Here is a 22,237-nt window from a genome sequence, read left to right as displayed (position 1 = left end):
GTCCACCTGAGACCAACCTTTGGAGCAGCCTGCCCAGGGAAGTGGTGGAATCACTGTCCCTGGAGATGTTCAAGAAAAGGTTCGATGTGGTACTTAAGGATATGGTTTAGTAGGCAATATTGATGGTAGGTGGATGGTTGGACTAGCTGATCTTAGAGGTCGTTTCCAGCCTCCAAGATCCTAGGATTCTATGACATAGGTAGCCCTGAGCACTTCCACTGTTCCTCTGGAAACTCAAAATACTTCTATTATTCACTGCACCAACTACCAAAGCCCAATCTCAGTTCATCCTGGCTGACTCTTCTTATGCCACTCCTTGTGACAACTCCACAAGCGAAGTTTTTACTTCAGATCCACTTTGTGGGGAGGCAGGAATGCAGAAAGACATTGGAACACTGAAGGGCCTATGAGAAGGCCCATAAATAAAAAGAGAATGTTTTGTTAATGCTGTAATGAAAACCACATTGAGATCATGCTATGATTGCTCTGTTATGGGTAGGGACACACAAGCTTCGAATGCCAAAGCCAGAGCTGAGTACAGAGGATGGGGGGGAAGAGAGAGATAAGCACATAGCAGTGATATCACATTCGTAATCATCTCTAGATGGAGAAAAGGGATCTGGAAGGAAATTTTTTTCTTTTTCTGATGGGTTCCTTTGTCTCTGTTGTGCTCATCTGCTATGCTTATAGCTCTGTTCACCCAGCACACATAGCCCAAAAGCTGCTAACAGAACTTGGCAGGCACTCCGCTGTTAATTTGCTCATGCTCACAACTGGCAGCTCTGAGAGCAGCATGTGCTCTAGTATGAAAGGGTCACTACCACAAGCAGTCCCTTCAGTTGCATGCCTTGCCCAACTTCAAGCCCCTGGAGAAGTTACCATAAGGCCCATCACAACTCTTCACATGCAGCAAAGTACCCACACATCAATTTGTTAGAGGCTAGGAAAGCATGTGAGGGAAGCAAAACTTTTTCTCCTATTTTCATTCATTCACATGGATGCTCCATCCCTGGAGGTATTCAAGGTCAGATTAGATGGGCTCCTGGGCAACCTGATCTGGTACCTGATTTAGTGGTTGGCAATCCTTTCCATGGCAGACAGGTTGGAACTGGATGATCTTTGAGGTCCCTTCCAATCCAGGCCATTCTGTGCCTAATTTTTTAATGAAGTAATGAGTTGATCCAGCCTTCAAAAGAGGATGCCTAGCTCACCTTGGTGTATGTTTTCACCCAAGAAACACATCTATTCCTTCTAGGGGAAATACAGGCATAGCTTGTGTCCTTCACAAAGGTCACATCCTCAGAATATCTTGATGGAGTTTGTTCAGTGGGAGATGTTAATTACTACTGTAATGAAAAGAGGGAAAATCCACTAGAAAAAAAAAAAAGAGCAAACATTTCATGGAGGTTTAAAGTGCCATGACATCAGGGAACTCAGAGATTGAAATAAAAGCACAGAGCAGAACTTTCCTGTTCTGCGAATGGACAAGATAAGAGAAAGTATGGAAGGTATCGCAAGAAAAAGTACTGTGCTGCCAGAAAAATAAAGAGGAAAGAAAAGGTATAATTAGCAATCTGCTTCAAAAGCAGATGACTGTCTTTAGAAGGCATTTGCTTGGCAGCCTGGGGACACAGCTCCCTGTATAGACCACTCTGATGACAGCTGAGGAAGCCATGCTCTCACCATCTTTGCCTCTTTTTCCTTGCTTCTGTTACCAAGTGCTGAAAAACACAGTCTTATCTGAAAGAATCAGTTTTGGCCAAGTATCCACAGCATTCACTAGAATGCAAGAGGTTTGCTCCTATCTCTGCTGTGGTGCGTGCTGTTTCCTCACCAATCTTTCATCCCTCCATTGAGTTTTAAATTGCCTAGGACAGAGCTTGCCTCCATGCCCAGAGCTATCTTTGCTGGATCCTGCACAATCTGGGCAGACAAAGACATTTTAGCACCACAGACAATCATAAGTCACTGCACTGGATAATTAGTTTTAACTCTGCACAGTCTGAAACCAATTCTCCTAGGTCCTGCTGCTGGCAGAAAAAACTCTGCTGTTGAACATGCATCTGATTACAGCTCTGTGCAGCCAAATATTCTTTATCGTTTCTACAGCTGTTCCTTTTTTAATTATTTTTTTCTATCCCATGGCTATGAACATTATGAGCCAATGCTCTCTTCACCTGCCACTTTTCTCTGCCAGCAATCCCAATAAAAATCTATTAGCTCATGCCCTTAACCTCAGCAAGTCCTAGCTGTGCTGGTCTACATCTCATCAGGGATAATTTAAGGTTTCAGGAACTTCTGGCTTAGTGTTATCTTTAAAAATACCTCCCTCCCTGATACAATCAGAGCCCAAGAAGTTTCAAGCAAACAAAAACAGCTGAACCATCTGCTCTCCATAAGGTTTCCATAAAACTCCCTCTGAGTTAACGCTGATGTTAAACTGTTTGCATCTAAGTGGGCAAGGGAGAATACCAGCTGGAGCTGCGGGCTACAGCAAAGCAAAAGCTTTGAGATATATTCCCACACAGAGCAGCTTAAACTTAAAGCTTAAAGTGCAGACTGCTGCCTGGAGAGACGTGGATCTGGGAGCACTCATCAGAAACTGCTGGATTCCTTCAATCTGGGAACAGCTTGAACTCAGAAATGGAGTTTTTGGCCTCCTGCTTCCAGGTCACTGCACCAAGCACTCCAGGATTCTGCAGAATGAACAGAGAAGTCCTGGTGTGGTGCCAAGGAGAATAAATTTACTTCTCACCTATGCACTGATTCAGGACACAATGAATACACCAGGTCAGAGGGGTGGGGGATGTATTTGGCCCTCAACCTTATTTTTCCATGGCCATTTTGTAGACATAAGACAACAGCCTCAAGGAAAAAGCCTATGGGTTGCAACAAAAGAAGTTGATGTTTCCTGAAAGCTATTGTGAAATGATGATGATGGACACTATAGAAAATTATTCAGTACAGAGACAGCACACACACACACACACACACACAAAAAAAGGAGGAGGAAGGAGTCTTTTCCTGACCCCCACCAGCACCAGGTCACAGCGTTTGGGAGTGAAGTAACCCTCAAAAGCAGTTCCTCCCATTGGCAACACTAGATGTTTTTGTGTCTCCATGGATGGGACACACTGAATAGAGAAAAGCTGATGGATGACATTCTCAGCTCTATGAAGACTTTAGTGTGTTTCCAGGAATGAATGTCTTGCATGAGAGCCAGAAAGCTGAGCTCTGAAGCTATTGGGATGCAGCACAGATGGCAGGTCACAGCCAGTGTAGCCTCAAGTAAAGAGGGAACTTTCAAGCTATAGACAAGAGAAAATGCAGAGCAGCAAATAGAGTGCTGAACAGGCTTTACACAGGAGAGAAAAGAAGGATGACCACTGAAAAAGGAGATCTGCACCAAATCTCTAGCTACTGGAGGAGCCCATAAACCAGGAGGAAGAGAAGTAAGCTGTGGGATAAGAACAGTTTGCCTACTGCATATTCTAAAACTTCCAATTAAAAAGGCCAAGACCCACATATTTCAGACCATTAGACTCTGAGCTTTCTTCTTTCAGTCTTTTCTTACAATCTTCCCAGACTGGAAAAGACCTTGAAAGATTGTCAGCTACAACCTTACATGGGAAAAGGGAGCCTAGGTGAGATTATCTAGCACTCTCTCAAATTATACGGTAAAAACCAAGACTGGGATTCCACCACATCCCTGGGGATGCTGTATCAGTGGTTGATTGATCTTGCTGTGAAAAAGTGTCTTTCTTAAGCAAAGAAAGAACCTATCCCAATGAAGATGAAGTGCCCATTCATTCTCTGTTGTCTTCTCCATGTTTGTTCTTGCAAATAAGGAGCTTCTGTTGTCCTTGTAGCTGCCCTTCAAGTACTGGAAAACTGTGGTAGGGTCCCCTCTTCTCCAAGGCAAAGACATCTAATTCTTTCAATATTTCCATGCAAGGTGGATTCTCCAGCCCTTGGATCAACTTCTTGGCCTTCCTTTGGACCCGCTCCAGGCTGCCTGCAGCTTTTTTGATCTGTGGGAGCACTGAATGCAGCAAGCAGAATAGAATGGAGCAGAATTGGATGACCACACCTCTATCTACGTTAGCAATGCCCCTGCAGATGCAACCCAGAACCTGATTTGCTTTCTATTGCTATAGTGCCTCACTGTTGACTTATATTCCACTTGGTACCCACCAGAATCCCCAGGTCCCTTTAAGCAAGGATGCTCCCCAAACATTTCTTACTGAACTCAACTGGGTGCTGGATAGGTAGCTAGGGAAGGGAAAAAGTCTCCCAAAGATTGCTGTCCCACTTATTTTATTATTATTTTTAGCATCATCTTCATCCCTGCTCCAGAAAGCACATTTTCCCCAGAGCTCACATCTGCCGTTTGCTTTCCTTCACATGCTGCTTAATCTCCTCCTGTGGTTGTTTATCAGTCCAACTGTACTGAAAACAGATTCCCCAGTAATGCTAAGCCATTGTAAAGCACACCCCAAAAAAGTTCATTGGGAGATCTGAGGTCAATGGGCTGAAGGCAATATTGTTGAGACTGCCAGCTGTACCACTGCACATTTTACAGCCAGAAATTCATCTCAGGATTTAGCAAATGTTCTTGCTCTAATTTTATCTGCTAGTCATATCACATTCTGTGCTCACATTACAGCTTTCAAATTTGAGATGCTGTGCCAGATTATTATAATGAGACAGCGTGGCTCTTAATCTTCTTCTGACTCAGTGAAATGTTTTGAAAGGTGATCTTGAAGTTAATGCCTACAGTTACAGTGCTGATAACTGCATTTTATTCTTAGCTCATCCACAAACTGTGACATTAGTTAATGCAAGCCACAGAAAGATTTGGACCATATTGACCCAAATCCCTTTAATTCCTAGGAGGTGCAGTTTCATAGGTACCACCTGCTTGCTGTCCTCCTCTGAAGCCTTTAGCAAATGAACCCTCTTTACTGACTGCAATAAACAGCAAGAACAGTCCTTTCATTTCACCAGCAGGATAAACAATCTTTTTCCTAAGAGATCACCTACAGCCCTCAGGTTTCTCAGTCACAGATTTGAGTTAAAAAGAAAAAACAACACAACTAACAACATGAAGCATAATTTTGATTGTTCAGGATGTTAGGATGGAGCAAAAGTTGCATTCTAAGAAAAAAATACCATGTTTCAGCCGTATTGCAAATGATTCAGTGCAATCACAACAAAAGTAAAAGCATAATTTAATAAACCAAATGCAACCCTTATCCCCTGTCACTCAGGTTGCACATACTGCCCCAGGTTGTGCTAAAATCGAAATACTGCACACTGAAATACCCAATCAGTCTTCATTTAGAGCTCAGAAGCAGGACAAGTCTCTCAAAAGGATATCTGGTCTGAAGAAGGCTCAGGACTTAAAAGAAGGCCATGTCAAACCACAGCAGGGAGCTGGGCTCTCCTAAATGTGAAAGTTTAGAGACTTTTGCTATGCTGAGTGGTTTTGTAGCTCTTCTAACTCCCTTTCTACACACCCATGCATTTCTTAATATAAAATAAAGCTGCTTTATTTTATTTACAAAGAATCAGGACTACCTTCAAAACACTATCTGACTAGATCCCACGTTAGGCAAAATAAATTCTACTGTTACTGGTGATATGAGATATGAAACATGCAGTCTGACATCCTATGTGGATTTACAAGCATGCAAGATGAGAGCAATAGGATCATTAATTCCTCGAATTAAGTGGTCCTCAGTACCCATCACAAAAACAATAGGCACTCAGGCTTTAACGTGCCTGTCATTTTTTCTGTCAGCAAACACTACTTCCCAGGAGCTGGGCTATTCCAACCTTAATGATTCCATGATTCTGTGCTATTACCTTTGTCCATGAATCCAAGCTGAGCAGTTCCTACCTGCCTTCCTCCCACCCCGATGGGGCCATGTGCTGAGACTGGCTTTCCCTTCTGCAATTTGATAGCTCTTCATCCCCTAATGATTGCCATCGCAGCCAAAGTATTTGAAAAATCCAATGCTTCCCAGGCAAATGCCTGCTAGTGCAAACTCAGGGAAAAAATATATATATAAGGAATCAAAACAGCTTACTGAGAGTGACTGTGTCATTGATCCTGAAGCTGCAGAGTACTCTGTCGACGTTACGAGCATGTCGAAATCCATTTCCTCTCACAACAACCTGAAATGACTCTGTAGAAAAAAAACAAACAGCAGATTACTGATCCATAGGGAGGCAAAGAATCGTCACTTGGACAAGCGATGTCTGTCATGTTCTGGCAGCAGAGCCAGGGGCTCACCCTCTGCACCCCCCACAGGGAGGGAACCAACCCCCACAGTTCCTGCTGCTATCTAGGAGGGACCTTCAAAGGCTGATGTTACTTTTGGTGAATGACAAACACAAAATGTTTCTTCTGACAACACAGGAGGAATCACAGTGCATCAGAAATAACCACCCTAGTTTTAAAATCCCAAGAGACAACAAGGAATGGACATTTGCAGACTCAGAATTTCCTCCTTGCACATTACAGTCCCCATCTTCTTTCATCTCCCTTAAGGACTCATACACTGTACTTGTCAAAAAAAAAAAAAAAAAGGCAGATTTGCTCTGGAATCTGGGCTCTCTTCCAGATCCCACTCATTTACAGCCAAGTTGCAAATCATCCCACCACATCTAGCCAGGGAAGCTGCCTGACAGGCCCATTATGTGTCGTCCAAGAGCATTTGGGAAGAACGAGGGAAAAGAGCTGTGCGGGGGCTGATGAATACTTAAGAGAAATCGCAGAAGCCTCAACTGCTGGGGAATGAGAGTTCACGTACAGTCAAAGAATAGTGCATCAATGATGTCAGATTAACCATGGAGATCCTGTCTCTGCTTGGGACTGAAGCAAACAGATCCAGCACGCACACTACATTTCTATTGTGATGCAAAACCATGCCATTTGGAAACCAGCATTTCAGACAGATGTGTTGCTGCGAAGTGTCTGGGGCTGGTCTGCAGTGCAAGAGTTGCCTAGGTTAGCAGAACCCTTGCTCTCTCCATCCAAAAAAAAAAAAAAAAACCCAAACCAAACTGCCACTGGTCTTCGAGAATATGCACAAAAAAAAAAAAAAAAAAATCAAGAAAACATGAGATATCAGAGATATACCTGCCAAATTTATCTCCAAAAGACTCCCACTGGACCTAACTCTCATTTGAGAGGGAGACACAATGAAAGTGTCACTTTCATTAATCTCAAAGTCCTAATTGTCACAATTAGCAGTTGGAACATTATTAATAGAGTATTTGTCCAAACACAGAGGTTAGACCTTCAATTGAGCATGTAAGCAATTTGTTGGTATTTTTCAAGCTTATCACTGCTTCTCTTGTGACAGCAGCTGCAACGAAAGTGAAAACAAAGAGGCATTGGCAGTTGGCTTTATTACTTGCCCTACCAATTTGAGAATGTAAAAAGAAAGAGAATGCATCACAGTCTCATCCTACTCTGCAAAACTCATTCAACAAACAGTTACAAAACCCTATATAAAACATGGAGCTCACGGGAGATTGAAGATGCTAAAATGGTTCTCAAGCTTTCTTCCAAAATAGCTGGGGGTTCTACAGAACGTAGAAATGTTTGCCAGGACTTTAAAGCCACAGTGTCCATAGCACAATGTTATTAGAACCACCACACAAAGAGGGAGTGGTATGAGTCAACAGATTGCACCTCCATTTACACTTACCTCCTGCACATATACTGGAAGGCTCTGCAGCCAGAATTTCGATACAGGATTTCTTCAAAATCTAAAAGACAGAAAAATAAATGTCATGAAATGTCTGAATTGTTCTTCTGGAGATACACAAATACAAAAGCTTGAGAAAGCACTTGTCATCTAAATGCTTAACACTGCAAAATGAAGATACAGAATAATTTTTCCTGATTTAAAAAGGGCTCATTCCCATTCTGATTAAGTTGGCAAGAAACTTCAGTGAAGCAGTATTTTTTCATAAGGGTTGGCACTGCCTTCAACCACTTAACAGGCAGTGATTTACATAAATACTTCAGCATCACCCTTGGCAGACTACCTGCAAGTCAGGAAGACCACACTAGATTTGTATTCAATTTATTCCCATGCTATGTTAGAATTTCTCAGGCTGTTTTTTGCAGAGAGCAGCCTCCCCTCTCCTCTGAAGACTCCAATTCTTTGCTGCACACAGACAGCAAACCTGTGACAGCATTTATGAGCCCCTGTGAAAGCAGCAGCAGTGACCAAGAGTGGTGGGTGTCCAGGGCTGGGCTGAGCAGCCCCTAAATGATGCAATGCTGATCAAAATTTAGGTCAGCTCTGAGAGGCAAGCAAATGTCAGCCAAGCATCATGACTCAAATCCAACATGAAAGTTATTTTCCCAGTGTTAAACTGAAACATCTGTAAGGAAAGAAGAAGCAACCAGCACAATAAATTCTGTAAGAGATGATCTGCTGTATTTTTATTTTCTATCTGCAATCACGGCTCCCTGCCTCGAATATTTAATTACATGAAGCTATGGTTATCATTTCTTTAAACTTTAACACAAAAGTCTGAGTTACTCAGAAGAAAGGCTGGTAGAGACTGACAGGATACCAAGGGTCGGAGGGAAGCAGAACTGTCTGAGCCGCTGGCAGCCTGACAAGTGAGGAGAAAGATTTGCAGGAACAAGATTACACAGGAACTGTTAGGAGGGAAAAAAGAAAGAGAAAGTCAACAGCTGAGAGCTGAGCAGAAAAGCATAAGAATATGAAAGGAATGGAAAACACAACAATAATAACAACAAAAAGAAAGACCCTAAGGACATTCTTCCAAAGTACCCACACATAGCTAACTATCCATCATTAGCATGAATGACCCAGTTCGCAGCTAAGTGCTCATTAATGAGCTCTGTTGGACTGTCAAATAACAAGATCTATTGTCAACTACAAAACAGTCACCTGTTTCTGAAGTGTTTTCTGTCCAATCACATATGCATGCACTCAGTGAAATCATAGAATCCTAGAACCATCAAGGTTGGAAAAGACCTCCAAGACCATCTAGTCCAACCATCCACCTACCAACAATGACTTTCATCTTTCCTTCACACAACTCTCATTCTCTCTCCCTAACTCCTGTACACAGTATATATATATTTGCAGGTGACATGTGAACAGCCAGCTCAGGATGAGTGCAGAAAAGTATCGTTTCTCATACTTGGTCTATGATGCATTCACATTAAGTTCCCAAAAATGTTCCATGCTCAAAAGAAAGCAACGACCAGACCCTGTCCTGACTTCACGCTGCCTCATGTTTCACTGCCTGCAGCACTTCCATCAAAGACACTGAGCAGAAGATGAAGTTGAGTTCCTGGTTTTCCTTCTAAGACTTACTCTGTTTGCTTTCAATTGACAAGTTATGATCCGTAGAATTTTCTCATAAGAAAGAAACAAACAAACAAAAAAACACAGTACAAAGGAAAATGAAAAATTCTGGAGTGTCTTCAGCTTTTTTCTCCATTTACAGCAATCAGGTGCCTGCTTTCACTACCAGGTTCTTCCCTCACTCCTAATGAACTCAAAAAAAATCCCAGCATTAAACAGGGGGAAAACAAGTTGTAGCGGTGACTGTCTCAGTGAGAGAAAAAAAAAAAAGTAATTCATTTGCTTAATAAAAAAAATCACATTGGAACTTACAGGAGAGAAAGGACCAAAACCCACAGCATACTGAACGCCTACAGCTCTCCTTTTAAGACTTATGTTTCAGTTCATTTAAGCACAGTCCAAATAGCCTGGTGGTGCTCAGGCAGTGGGATACAGTCCTGCGTTAACAGCACAGAGCAGGACTCCTCGCAGCCGCTCACTGAAGACTTGCTGGCTCCCACGAGCTGGCTGGAAAGCAAGGGCAGGGTGTTCCGAGACATGTGCAAACCCACCACCCCCAACAGCTCTGCTCAGCAGATGCATACCCAGCAGAGGGCCAGTCTCAAGCACTACCCCTCCCAGCTCCCGCCCTCTTGGAGAGACCTCAAAGCCCACGGCCTCTGCACATGCAAAAGGTGAGGGAAGATTTGCTCCCTGGGACGAGGGGGAGGAGGAAAGAGTTGGGCTGCCTCAGCAGAAAGACAGAGCAGTTCATATCAAATCACTGCAGACCAGAGCAAACTCGAGTCTACACGTCTCAAAAGCAATTTCAAGCACTAATCTCTCCCAGATTTATTTTATATTACCTTCCCATTACATCAGCCAGTACCTAGTAGCTTAACCAATCCCTTTCTCACACGGCTAAGCATCCTTGCTATGCCAGCATTTACATGAGAGTTGAAAGAAGTCCATGGTTTCCAAATCTCATGGCTCTTTCAATAGGAAAGGGCTTTCCTATTGTATAATCAATGAACGTACAAAATGTTAAGTTATGAGGCATACCAGAGAGCCTGGCTACACAGTTATTACACCAAAGCAGAAAAGATAGGCTGCTTACCGATGCCCTGGGCTTGCTTTTGAAATTCCAGCAGAGCAGATCTCCAGCAGAGATCCTTCCCCACTGGTAGCCAGCTCTTAAATGAGTCCAGGAGAGGTGCAGCCAGGCTCCACCCTATCCAGCAGCACAGCTGAATTGCCTTCACCTGTGCTCCCAGGCTGACTCAGTCTCACCCCAGGTGATCAATCAGAGGTTCAGGCCACGATTCAGCAGTTCCCATACACCTTTGAGCATTAATACTATGTTTACACTAAGAATGAGGTATTCTCCAGGCACAGAATAGTAAGGCAGCTTGTTTTCTGGCTAGAACAAGAATCTACAGTCTCTTTATTTTTCTACAGTGATTAATTTCCTTTTTGCCATTCCTTTCACAGACCTCCTTTTTACACAGCCTATTGCAATAACTTCAACGCAAGGCACTATCTGCCTTATAAGATGGCAATGCTACCACACTGTCAGCAGGAATCAGACTCACTGCTGTGTAATTACTTCTTCTGATCCTCCTTTCCAGGGATGAAAAATCTTGCACCCATCAGCTGAAGTCTACCTCTATCTTGAGCACAACTGAAAAGGAGTCAGGACTGCTTCTGGAATTCATTAAAAAGAGCTGCAAGGGGAATGCAGGTCTGGGAAGTAAAATAGAGCTTTTTTATTGTTTTCTTGCTTTTTTTAAAAATAGATGCAACACCTGATTGAGGCCATAGCCCCATGCTTGGACAGTGTCTGGAAAGCCAATACACAAGGGATTCCATCTGCATGCAAAAGAACTAGGGAAAACTGCCTGTGCTGTGAGAGCAGGTTTTTTGTATGGTACTAAATGTTCAGAATGGTGTGTAACTGCTGTAAACACAGAAATATGAGACCCCCCTGGTGAACCTGCCCTACCCAGATTCAAGTGGAAAATTATAGATTCCATCTGTGTTATATCAACTAAGAAAGTCTGCACCAAAATGAACAAAATGCATGTCCCTAAAAGGACTTCCCATCTTACTTTGTAGCTGTGGGAAGCAATACAATTAGAATGATTATGAGCAAAACAAAAGAAAAACTAAGGTCTTGCTTTTCCTGCTCAGGCAAGGGAGGCCCTGGTCATAAGTAAGAAAGAATAAGGCCAATTAGCATCTTAAGAACTAGAAATAGAGATGTCTTATGAGGCTCTACTCTTTGCCAGTAGAGACCACAGAGCTATTTGCATGACTTGTACACAAGGAATAGGAAAGGAGACAATCCAGGCTGCCTCTCTCTTTGCCCGTGAACTGCTCACCCTCCAGTCATTTGTGTGCACCAGCTCTTACACGCTTTGCCCAGGCCCTACAGGAAATGCCAGCAGTTGATCAATCTGAATTGGGAAACATGAGTCTGGGGAAAAAATAAAACACATTGGGAGGCCAAGTGTAGAAAGGAGAGTTTTCAGGATTTTGCACAGAGAGCAAGATCTTTTCCCTCATTCTGTGCAGGTAAGCAGTGCCTCATCCACCTATCAGGACAGAAAATATGCCAATCAAACTGGAATACAGAGACCAAAAAGTGCTCTAATCTCCCATATAGAGTGTGCCCATATCTCTGCTGACTGACTTCGTGGCCACCATTTTACAGATTGTCCCAAAGTGCATTGTAAATTAAACCTGGTATGTCATATTAAGGAGCAAAACATGTGAAGATTCATAGAATCACAGAATGGCTTGGGTTGGAAGGGACCTCAAGCTCCAAAACCCCCCTGCTGCATGCAGGGCCACCAACCTCCACATTTAACACCAGCCCAGGCTGCCCGGGGCCCCATCCAGCCTGGCCTTGAACCTCCTGGGATGGAGGGGACATCCACAACCTCTCTGGGCAGCTGTTCTAGCATCTCACCACTCTCTCTGTAAAGAACTTCCCCCTGGTATCCAACCTAAATCTTCCCTCCCTCAACTTAAAACTATTCCCCCTTGTCCTGCCATTATCTACACTTGGAAAGAGTTGACTCCTCTCCCATTTGTAGGCTCCCTTTAGCTACTGGAAGGCTGGGCTCAATGCTTCCTCTGTTTCAAACTGCTTATAAAAACTCAATCTTGAAGTAGCAATATTATCACCAATTAAGATTTCTTTGGACACAGCATTTGATTTACTAATAGGCAGCGGATCCTTGTGAACATAAGAAGACTAAATCTTTAACTATCAGGTAACAAATTCTAACACATATACATGCAAATAAATGATTAAAAATACTTACGGAGTCAATAATTCCCTGCAGGGCTTCAAAACCATCATTCACAGGAAAGACATGATCTTTACTGTCAGCAATTCTTGCCAGCTGACAGCACGGTGCAAGTAAATAAAACAGAAATGCAAAGAATGAGATCAATTAGTCATCAGGCAGCACATGAAGAGTTCTTAAGACTTTTTAGTGCTATTGGTGGCAATGGTGATGAGGAGATGGTTGGACTAGATGATCTTGTAGGTCGTTTCCAACTTGTGATTCTATGATTCTAAGACTTGTTCACTTGCATAGTGCTGTGCATAGATTGTTAATGGATTGCCTTTCCTGTGAGGACAGAGATTGGACCACTTGTAGTTCATGTTACATGTGAAATATAATTCATGGACACAGTGAATTTCTAAATTTCATGAAATTTAGAAGTCTTTCTGTTGAGTTAATTGGAAAAGACAGTAAAATATTAGAGTCACTAACGAAGGTGATTATTTTTGTCCCACAAAAATGAGATATTGCCATATAATTCTTTTTTTTTTTTTTTAAACATTTTTCTTTCACAGAACTACACGTTAAAAAGCAAAGTCCACACAACTTTCTATCTACAGCTTACACCAGATGGATTTGATAATCCTCTGCCTTTTCCCTGCTTTTCCACAACAATCATTGTGGCACATGAGCAGAGGAATACTTCTCTACAGAAGGAGGTGAAGGCAAAAGGGGCTTAAAATCAGCATCACGACAACGTGCTTCAGGTAGACACTTCAGACTGTCAAGCAGTCAGAGTGAGGAAAGAGAAAGAAAGTCTGGATTTTGTGCCTGTCCCAAATGGCTTTACCAAATACCCCAGCAGACACAATGAGCACTTGTTTACCTGGGTTTCATTGAAGTCTTTCACACCAACACAATATACTGTTGCTCCCAGCTCTCTTGACCGATTGGCCTGGAATAAGGAGAAGAGAAACGATGTGAACACAAATGATTATTTCTACCTCCAAACTTTTTTTTAACTGGAAGGTGTTTAAAACAACTTGTTTTCTATGAACATATGAATTGACTCCGTTTTAATGAGTCAGAAATACTGCTGCTGTTAATGTTTATCTCTAAGATTCATGTCTGAAGAACACAAAGGTTGGCAATGCTGCCCATAGCAGGGAGATTGGAAGTCGATGACCTTTGAGGTTCCTAGCATCTCAAGCCATTCTACGATTCTATTATAGGATTCAATTAAAGTTTTCTTCCCTGGGATAAAAGATTTATCCTATATTTTGCCTTTGAAGCAACAGAACTAAACATTTTGCTCTCTCCCTGGCTAAAAATGTACAAGACTTACCTCCCTCTCAGAGTAGAAAAACAGGTCTTCATGGAGTTCTCCATCTGTCAGTGCAATGATGACACTTGCAGTTCTGTAACCTAAATACACGGAGTTCTTTAGTCCCATGTTTTGAGTAAAATTAACATAGAAAACATCTTACTAATGAGCTGCTAAACTGAAAATGGTTAGCATTAATCCCATGCCCTTATTCCCTTCAGCCAACCAGTTTTCAGAAGACATGAATTTCTGCACAATCTTTCCATTTGGGCACCTGCCTACAACACCAGTTTTAGACCATACTCCTTTCAGGTGCCAATGATTTTTAACAGAAATTCTCTCATAACTAGTTCAGTATTTCAGACCAGTAGATTAGGCAGCAAGAAAAATTAAGCAAAGTGTTCCAAGCTATTAATTCCTGATTTTATTAATGCTGTAAATTCAAGAAATGTAGAGTTTCAGCTTGTGATGAAAAACTGAATTAGGATATAAATAGATTTCGTAGGAAAACGAGCTATATTCTTCAGTCTCTCTATGTGACATATTTCAGCATCATGATTAAACACTGCTGTCTTCTCCTGGAATTGATTATAACCCAGGTTTTACAAGTTCATATTAATTTTCAGGAGCAGACAAATAGAATTCAATCATATCTCTGGCAGCAGACTTATTACAGGTCTGTAGGAGCTCTGTAGGTAAAACTTGCACACTGTTATGGAAAGCTGATGGCACAGCACTCGTAAAGCAAAAGTAGATGGGCCAACATTGGCTTGAGGACCCAGTTGTACACTGCTTCTTCAACCTGTTTTTGTGTGGCACTGTTTACATGCAATGTAATACAAGCATGTAAAAACATTATCAATCCCCAGTATATTTACTGTAGGTATTTGTTCCCTTCTGCTGCAGTTGGATTTTACAGCTCAGTCCCGAAGCTTTGTTGCATTCATGAATGGCCATGCAAAACCACTAGCACTGGTTTTGTACTCAAACATCAGGTCTCCTGTCTTTCAGTTTCCAAGAAGAGATGTTTTATTTCCACTTTGTATTTTCCAGTGCAGAAAGATTTTATGTTAATTACCAGGAAGAAAGGAGAAATATTTTGGAAGCGACTGCACTTACTATTACATGTACTAATTTCTTGTTGAAAAATACATTTATGAACAGTATCCCCATGTACTCATGTTTCAAAAGGAAGAAGAAATGGTTATCTGAGTCCTCAAGCAAAAAGAACATCACGTACCAGATAGTTTTAACACCAGTAGGTACCTTCAGTCAGTCAGGCTTCTCACTTTTGGCCTGAAAAGCACTTATTCCAGTCTGGACCCTTAAAGCTCTACCTGTTTTTTTCCCTTTCAGGAGCAACTACCCTGAAGAGCATTGCATGCCTGTAGGAACAGGAGCCACCCACTACCTTTCTTGCAGCAAAGCTGCATTTCAAATCAATTAAGGGTATCAGTAAAGAAGGAAAAATATTTAATGGATCAGGAAAGTCTCTCACCATGAACATTTTCATAGTAAATCTGTTCACTTGCCTGAAATTAAATCAGAAGATTATTAGCAATAAATAACAATCCTGTGGGCATCTACACATGTACCAGAAAGAGAGAGAAGACAGCAGCAAGGATGTCATGATTGTAGCCTACAGATGACCTCTTACTGGCTTCACAGAACAAGTTTCTTGCCTGTGGCTTTCACTGCAAGACTTTTCTAAAGCATTAACTCAAAGAAACCCTAAGACCGCTGGCCAATCATCATCTCCCACTACTCCATCTGGAAATCACATTCACCTTCCTACTTTAGAAACATCCTATGTCCATTGATATATACTCTCCAGCACTTCTAGGTCAACTACTCCAATTGGAAACAAACCAACTGCAAAGAGATATTCACATGCTTCTATCTCTTGCCATATCTGCACACAAGCATATTTTGCAAGGCTGAAGGACAAATGCTTCAACGTTCCAAAATTAAGAACTAAAAAGCTGGCAGAAGAATACTTTGAAAGTATTAAAGTTATTTTTTTATTTTAAAGTTTTAATTTTTTTTTTAATTTTTAAAAATTTGTTACTCTTTTTGTCACCTCAATTTTTGAGGTGTGTTCAATGCATTTTTCAACAAACAGTTTCCCAATGCTCAAAAATGCACATGTAGTACAGAATGGGAAGGAATTCAAGATTTCCCTAGTAAAGATTTAGACAAACTCCTGACCTTGTAAAATACATAGGAGAAGACTGGAAAGGGCAATAACTTTTTAGTAGCATTGTTTGTCCATGACAGTGAACAGGTTATGGCCACAGCCTCAGATCCCAACCAACTCTAACAACCCAGACACAGTTTAAATACATTCTAACATGCATCTAGTTACCCTTTCAAATCCTTCATGCATGTATGTGTCACCTCCTGGAAGGACTTTCTGAAGCTCTTCTAGACCCTGACGTATCTGTTCCCTGAAATGAATGCAGATGAATTGTTATATCCAAGATCAAATGTATCAGGACTTGATAGCCCGGTGAAGACACGCATGGCCAAAATCAGATAGAGATGGGAAAAAAGAGTTAACTCAATGTATATATAGATTAAGGTAATGTCTGGATACCTTTCTAAGGATGCAGAAAATAGAGCAGATGTGCTCTTTGTGGGTATTCCCACAGCCCAGAGAAAGCCATGACAACCACTTCTCCATACACATTTCTCTCCAAATAGATATTCCCTGTGCAGCACTGATCAAACCTCTGTTGCAGAAGTAGAGCTGCTGACTTGCATATGGCTTATATTCCTCACCTGTGCTTGCTGATTTGACTGTGCAAATTAATCAAAAAGCCATTTGGATGGATGTTTATCTGCGTGGGTAGTGGCTGAGGGATGTGGGATTGTTTAGTCTGGAGAAGAGAAGGCTCAGGGGAGACCTTATTACTTTCCTGAAAGGAGTTGGTAGTGAGATGGAGGTTGGCCTCTTCTCCCCAATAACAGTGAGAGGATGAGAGGAAATGACATTAAGTTGTGCCAGGAAAGGTTCAGGTTGGATATTAAGAAAAATTTGTGCTCTGAAAGAGTGGTCAGACATTGGAACAGGCTGCTCAGGGAGGTGGTGGAGTGACTGTTCCAGAAGTATGTAGATGTGACACTGAGTGACAGGTTTAATGGGGATGTGTTGATGGTTGGACTATCATCACCATCAGGCCCATAGAATCACTGAGATTGGAAAAGACCACTAAGATAGTTGAGTCCAACTATCAATCTATCCCCACCATGCCCACTATGTCCCTCAGAACCACATCAACCCTCTTCTTGAAAACTGCTATGGATAGTGACTTCACTTCTCCAGGCTTCTTCATACTGATAGACCACATGGAACCTTGGGGAAGATGGAGAAAGTTTTGCCACTTTTCCAACTACCCTACTAAATAGACTGTGTTGGCTGAAGGACTGGAAGGAAGCCCACCCCTTGTTTCTTAGACCTCTGATAAAAAGCCAGCAGCTCTCCAATTCAGCTGGCTTTTGACTAATGCCATATCAATATCCTGTTCCCAGTCAACATTTCTAGGACAGCTGCATAAATACGAAATACATTTCCACATGGGAGACATACATAGCAAGCCTCATAGCTTAAATAGCCTTAAGAGACCAGAGATCCCTGCAATAGGGTGAGAGACAGACAGAGGCAGGCGCAGGTTTTCTCTGGCACCAACTTACACATGGTTAATTCTCTTTTTACTTATTATTGTGGTAAATGGCAAGAGACATTTAGGCTGGCTGGCTTTAATGACATTTTTCAAGGTTGGTATGTGTGTGGACTGCTCTTTAGGAAAGTGGCCAGTTTCCTATTCATTTCTCTATAGTAGCTTCTCTGGTATGCAATTTCACAGACATCCAATATGTAAAACACATGCTGACTTATACAGCCTTCACATATGTTACATATATCTTTGCTCCACGTGGCAGTGAAGCTAACAGAGGAAGCAATAGTGATTAAAGAACCCTATCCAGCTCTTGAAGGCAAAGTGAAAAAAAATATATCAATCCTACAGATTTTACTGGGATTAATTTGAGGATCTGCAAGGGAGCAACAAGAACATGCTTCAGAAACATGACAATCAAACTGTCATTGCCAAAAATACACACTCTTGCAATCCATCCTAAACACTTTGCTTGTTTTCAGGCATCTGAGAAATCATTCCCATCTCTACATCAAGAGAATAATAATCATGTACTGTTTTCAAGTTTGTTTTTATGGGAAGGGAGTTTCACTTATTTGTTTGCAGAAAAAACTCCCTACAGGCGTTTCAAAGGCAATGAGGCTTTGTTTTTTTTTTTTTTTTTTTTTGACAACAGCCTGAAAATGTCTGGAAAGCAGACTCCCAGATAGAGCACTATTTGGCTTTAAAGCTCAGCTGCTGAAAAGACATTTAGAAGCTAAAACTCAGAAGACAACTTCTGCTTTAAGAGACCTTAGGGCACCTTAGGAGAATGAGTGTCATATATGAAATGGCCAGGTGATTTAATTCATTTGAGAAGAACAAAGATGTCACCGTGTTGTTGATTGAGAGATGGAGATCATTGAGCAAGGAAAGCGAAGGAAGATGTAGAAATACTTTTAAACATCTTACCTGTCTTCTGTTAATCTCATCAGAATTGTTCCTCTGGTTGAAAAAACGATGAAGGACATCCTCAGTTGAGGGCTGGAGAAAAAGAGACAGGAGAAGTGACTTCGGTGGTCCAGACCACAGCTTAATGTATGTGTAATAACAAACTCAAAGTGCTCTTATTGCTACCAAGATTATAACTCAACAAGAGAGGACTGAGCAGCAAATGGGGCTTTGCCCTGGGCAGCTCTAGCCAAGGAATACCATGAGGAATATGTAGTAATCAGGCAGCTCAGAAATGATGAGAATTCCCTGCCTGCAAAAGTACAATTTGGTCCATAGAAGTCAGGCTGGAGAGAAGGATCCATTTAGATTATCTGCTCCTGTGTCCTACAGGACAGGAACAGGGGGAAGTTCAGGAACAATTCCAAAGCAATTAATGGGATGATCTGAGAAATACATTAAGAACCTCCACTAGGTGAGTTCCCCAAGGGGAAATCAGAATGTACTCCTCGACACCCCTTCTCTCTCAGTTATCTACAAATTAGTACCTCTTACCTTATGAACTTACGGGCCAAATGTTCCACAAAATGATATATTTCATTCCAGTGGTGCAGGACACTTCCTGATCTATGGGAAATAATGATTACAGGACATATTTAATTGCTGCTTTGTAGTTTTCCAAGCCTAGTGCTTTCTTACACACTGCTCATGGAGTTATTTCTATTCTTCCTTTTAAGAAATATTAAAATGTAAATTACATTTCCTACTTAACTTTGAAAAGCATTTGTGCTCCATGCAACTATTTGAGACTACACATCACAATAACATGTGGCAGTGATGTCAGACCTTTAGCAGAGCTTAAACAAATAAACCCTGTGTTAGCAATGCCTGTCTCCTTGCACTGTCTGTTATATGAATTCAACCAACTCATTTGCCATAGCTTTGTGCAGAGCTTTTAGCTCATTTTGGGAATGCAATGCAGTTGTAGGAACAGATTCCTAAGCCTCTCTAGCATTTTGACTGTGCTGGAAACCATGAAAAGTAAAATACCTTCAGTCCACATCTTGGCTGTTGCTTCCCATTCTGTCATAGCTCAGTTCAAGGCAAAACACAAAATAATGCTGCTCCCCAGGAAAATAAGCTATGGATTTGGATGGGATTGGATTATTCTTCATGTTGTAAGAACCAGGAAAAAATGAGATTAACTAGAATCTTCCAGCACTAAGTGCACCTTCTGGCATGGACATTTATATGAATATTGGAATATTAATATTGGGAAAAAAATAATTTCTAGAAATGGAAAATAAATGTGTCATCACTTATTTCTATTCATTGACTACAATTAAAAATATTTATAGGGGAGAAACAAACCCAGTTTTAACAGAAAACTCAAAAATTCATTGATCTGCAGCCTGAGAAGAGAAATATGATTATTTGAGAATGCTTTTTCACTTCACAGAAAGAAAAGGCATCTGATCCAACTCTTCTCTACCTTAGGGCTGAGAATCTAAATGAATACCCACAAATAGATTCAACCAAGTTCTACACACCTGGCACAAGCAGCCCCTGCTGAGCTGCAAAAACCATTACTTCACTTCCTAGAAATACTGCAAGCATGCATACCAAATTGTACAGGTTACATAAATTTCCTTCTTTCTTCTCCCCACACCTGGTTCTTATTTACAGCCATTCAGTATAACCCTTCACCTGATCCACTTCTCCATGATCCCTCAAATCATTTTTTCTTTATATGACCCCAGAGGTCCAAAGGCAGCCTTAGATGGAGACATGCAATGGGAAGCCTTGCACATATGCTCCATCTGGATAAACAGTGAACAACACAGGTTCTCTCTACACAAAAGAGAATAAAAATAAAAATAAACAAACAAATAAATAATAAATAAAACTTTGCAGACACCCTGTTTTCTTTCTGTAACAGCTTGCATAGGAGACTCAATCACAAGAAGGTGCTAATGTCTCTGTGTTTCTTGGATCTTCAGGGAAGAGACACAAAATGTTTTCATCAGACCAAGACTTGAAATCATTACTTGTTCTCCAACCTCGTATGTATCACAGAGGGCCAAATAAATGTCTCTGTTCATTGCAGGGGAGTCGATGACCTTTAAGGACTCTTCCAACTCAAACGGCTCAATGTTTCTTTGGTCTTAATAAATTAAACCACACAGACAGTGAGAAAATTGATGTCTTGTAACAGATGATGAATGATCTACATTAGGATTTGCCCTCAAACAAAAAACTCAGCCACATCCAAATTGCACTAGTTTGTATACTGACAGAATTGAGACACTCAAAGCTCAAACCCAGATGCAAATCTCTCTCAAACGCTTGGAATAACTCTAAGACCTTGAATATGACACCCCAGTCCCATCAATGCCAAACCATCACTGAGAAAGGGTTTGAAAATGGATATTTGTTGTCTCGACGTGGTGAGGCACAAAATAAACACTCAACATTATTGTAATGGTTGCGTCAGCCTCCAGAAGACAATAAAGTCAAGAGTTCATAAACCACTTACTACATCCTGCACTGAAATGTAGGTTGCTTTAGACCAGCAACACTAGCCTAGAAATATGCGATTATTCCTTTTCATTTTGTTGCAAACCACTGAGCAGAATCTAACCATCAGTTAAAATTACTATTACTGCAAAGCACCTGAGAATGAGATCCAGCCACAGAGCACATATGGTATGTGGGTCATCATTTATAACTCTTGCCATTTTCCATGGCTCTGAAGTCATGCATTTTTTTGAAACAGCACTTGCCAGAATGAAGCTTAAAAACCAATTGCTCTGTTCCGTAATGTGCCAGTCAGCAGCACACCCCGTTTACTTGTCTGCATCTGTGACTTCATTCTGCTTTATTTAAATGGTTTGGGCAGTGGGAGCCTTCCTACTCATCTAATGACACCGAAGAGAAATGACCTGAAGCTCAAGAGCAGCAGAAGGTTCTGTCTGCTATAAGGAAGTTCTGTATCACTGCAATGATCAAAACCCCGCAAGTGGAGGATGGTTTCTTCTTTCAGTTACAAAAGCACCAAAGTGCGATAATTGTAATAATGTACAGTTATTTTTCATGTCTACCAGAGCAAGATTAAAAATGGGTCCCAAAATAAAGGCTTACACTTCTGTTGACCACACACAGATCCTTTCTTTTAGCACAAAACATCTTCCATCTGTAGGTGAACAATTTGCAGTCCACGTGCAGTTCATTTCTGTGTTTAATTTAAAAAAAAAAAAATTTCTCAAAGAAAATGTCACTTATGCAGCCCCTTCTTAGGCATGCCAAGAATTCTAAACAGGAGAAATATTCGTAAAGCCTAACTGCAAGGCAATTAAAGAGAAATTTAAGGTTATGTCTTCATATTCCCAAGAAAAAAAAAGATGATGATCCGCAAGCCAGTGCTGCAAGGCTGAAAGGTTGATGGTGTAAACTTGCAATTTACGTAAAGGCTTTCACTGAGAATGCCAAATCCTCTTGCTGGAGAAAAGCCCAATAAGTGGAAATTAAGAATAAGTAAGCTATTATGCCTTTAACAAGAGAATGATACATTTTGTGGTCAACTGTGCTGGGATTTGGTACATCTAAATTCAATCCAAAGCAGAGACACTCCACATGGCTCAGTGTTTCCAGAGGCAAAGAGCCACATGCTGGCCCAGCAGGTGC

The 22,237-nt window shown here is 41.3% G+C and overlaps 1 protein-coding gene across 4 annotated transcripts in view; it reads right to left on the bottom strand.

Annotated features, from left to right (window-relative positions):
• Positions 1 to 22,237, bottom strand: part of ANTXR1 (ANTXR cell adhesion molecule 1) — an 80,206-nt gene that overhangs the window by 53,397 nt on the left and 4,572 nt on the right. For all 4 annotated transcript variants that reach the window (XM_042886742.1, XM_042886744.1, XM_042886743.1 and 1 more), the window contains exons 2-10: positions 19,109 to 19,180; positions 18,575 to 18,646; positions 16,333 to 16,414; positions 15,466 to 15,499; positions 13,989 to 14,068; positions 13,530 to 13,598; positions 12,677 to 12,757; positions 7,722 to 7,782; positions 6,093 to 6,191 (exon numbers count right to left, since the gene is read on the bottom strand). In XM_042886742.1, the coding sequence (XP_042742676.1) occupies positions 6,093 to 6,191; positions 7,722 to 7,782; positions 12,677 to 12,757; positions 13,530 to 13,598; positions 13,989 to 14,068; positions 15,466 to 15,499; positions 16,333 to 16,414; positions 18,575 to 18,646; positions 19,109 to 19,180 (650 nt within the window). The remainder of the gene's footprint in view (positions 1 to 6,092; positions 6,192 to 7,721; positions 7,783 to 12,676; positions 12,758 to 13,529; positions 13,599 to 13,988; positions 14,069 to 15,465; positions 15,500 to 16,332; positions 16,415 to 18,574; positions 18,647 to 19,108; positions 19,181 to 22,237) is intronic.

The sequence above is a fragment of the Lagopus leucura genome, unplaced genomic scaffold, assembly GCF_019238085.1.
Source record: "Lagopus leucura isolate 7727_CA_CO unplaced genomic scaffold, USGS_WTPT01 Super-Scaffold_100062, whole genome shotgun sequence".
Taxonomy (NCBI): Eukaryota; Metazoa; Chordata; class Aves; order Galliformes; family Phasianidae; genus Lagopus; species Lagopus leucura.
Note: the sequence above shows the minus strand (reverse complement) of the source record. Positions and strands in the feature narration are given on the sequence as shown.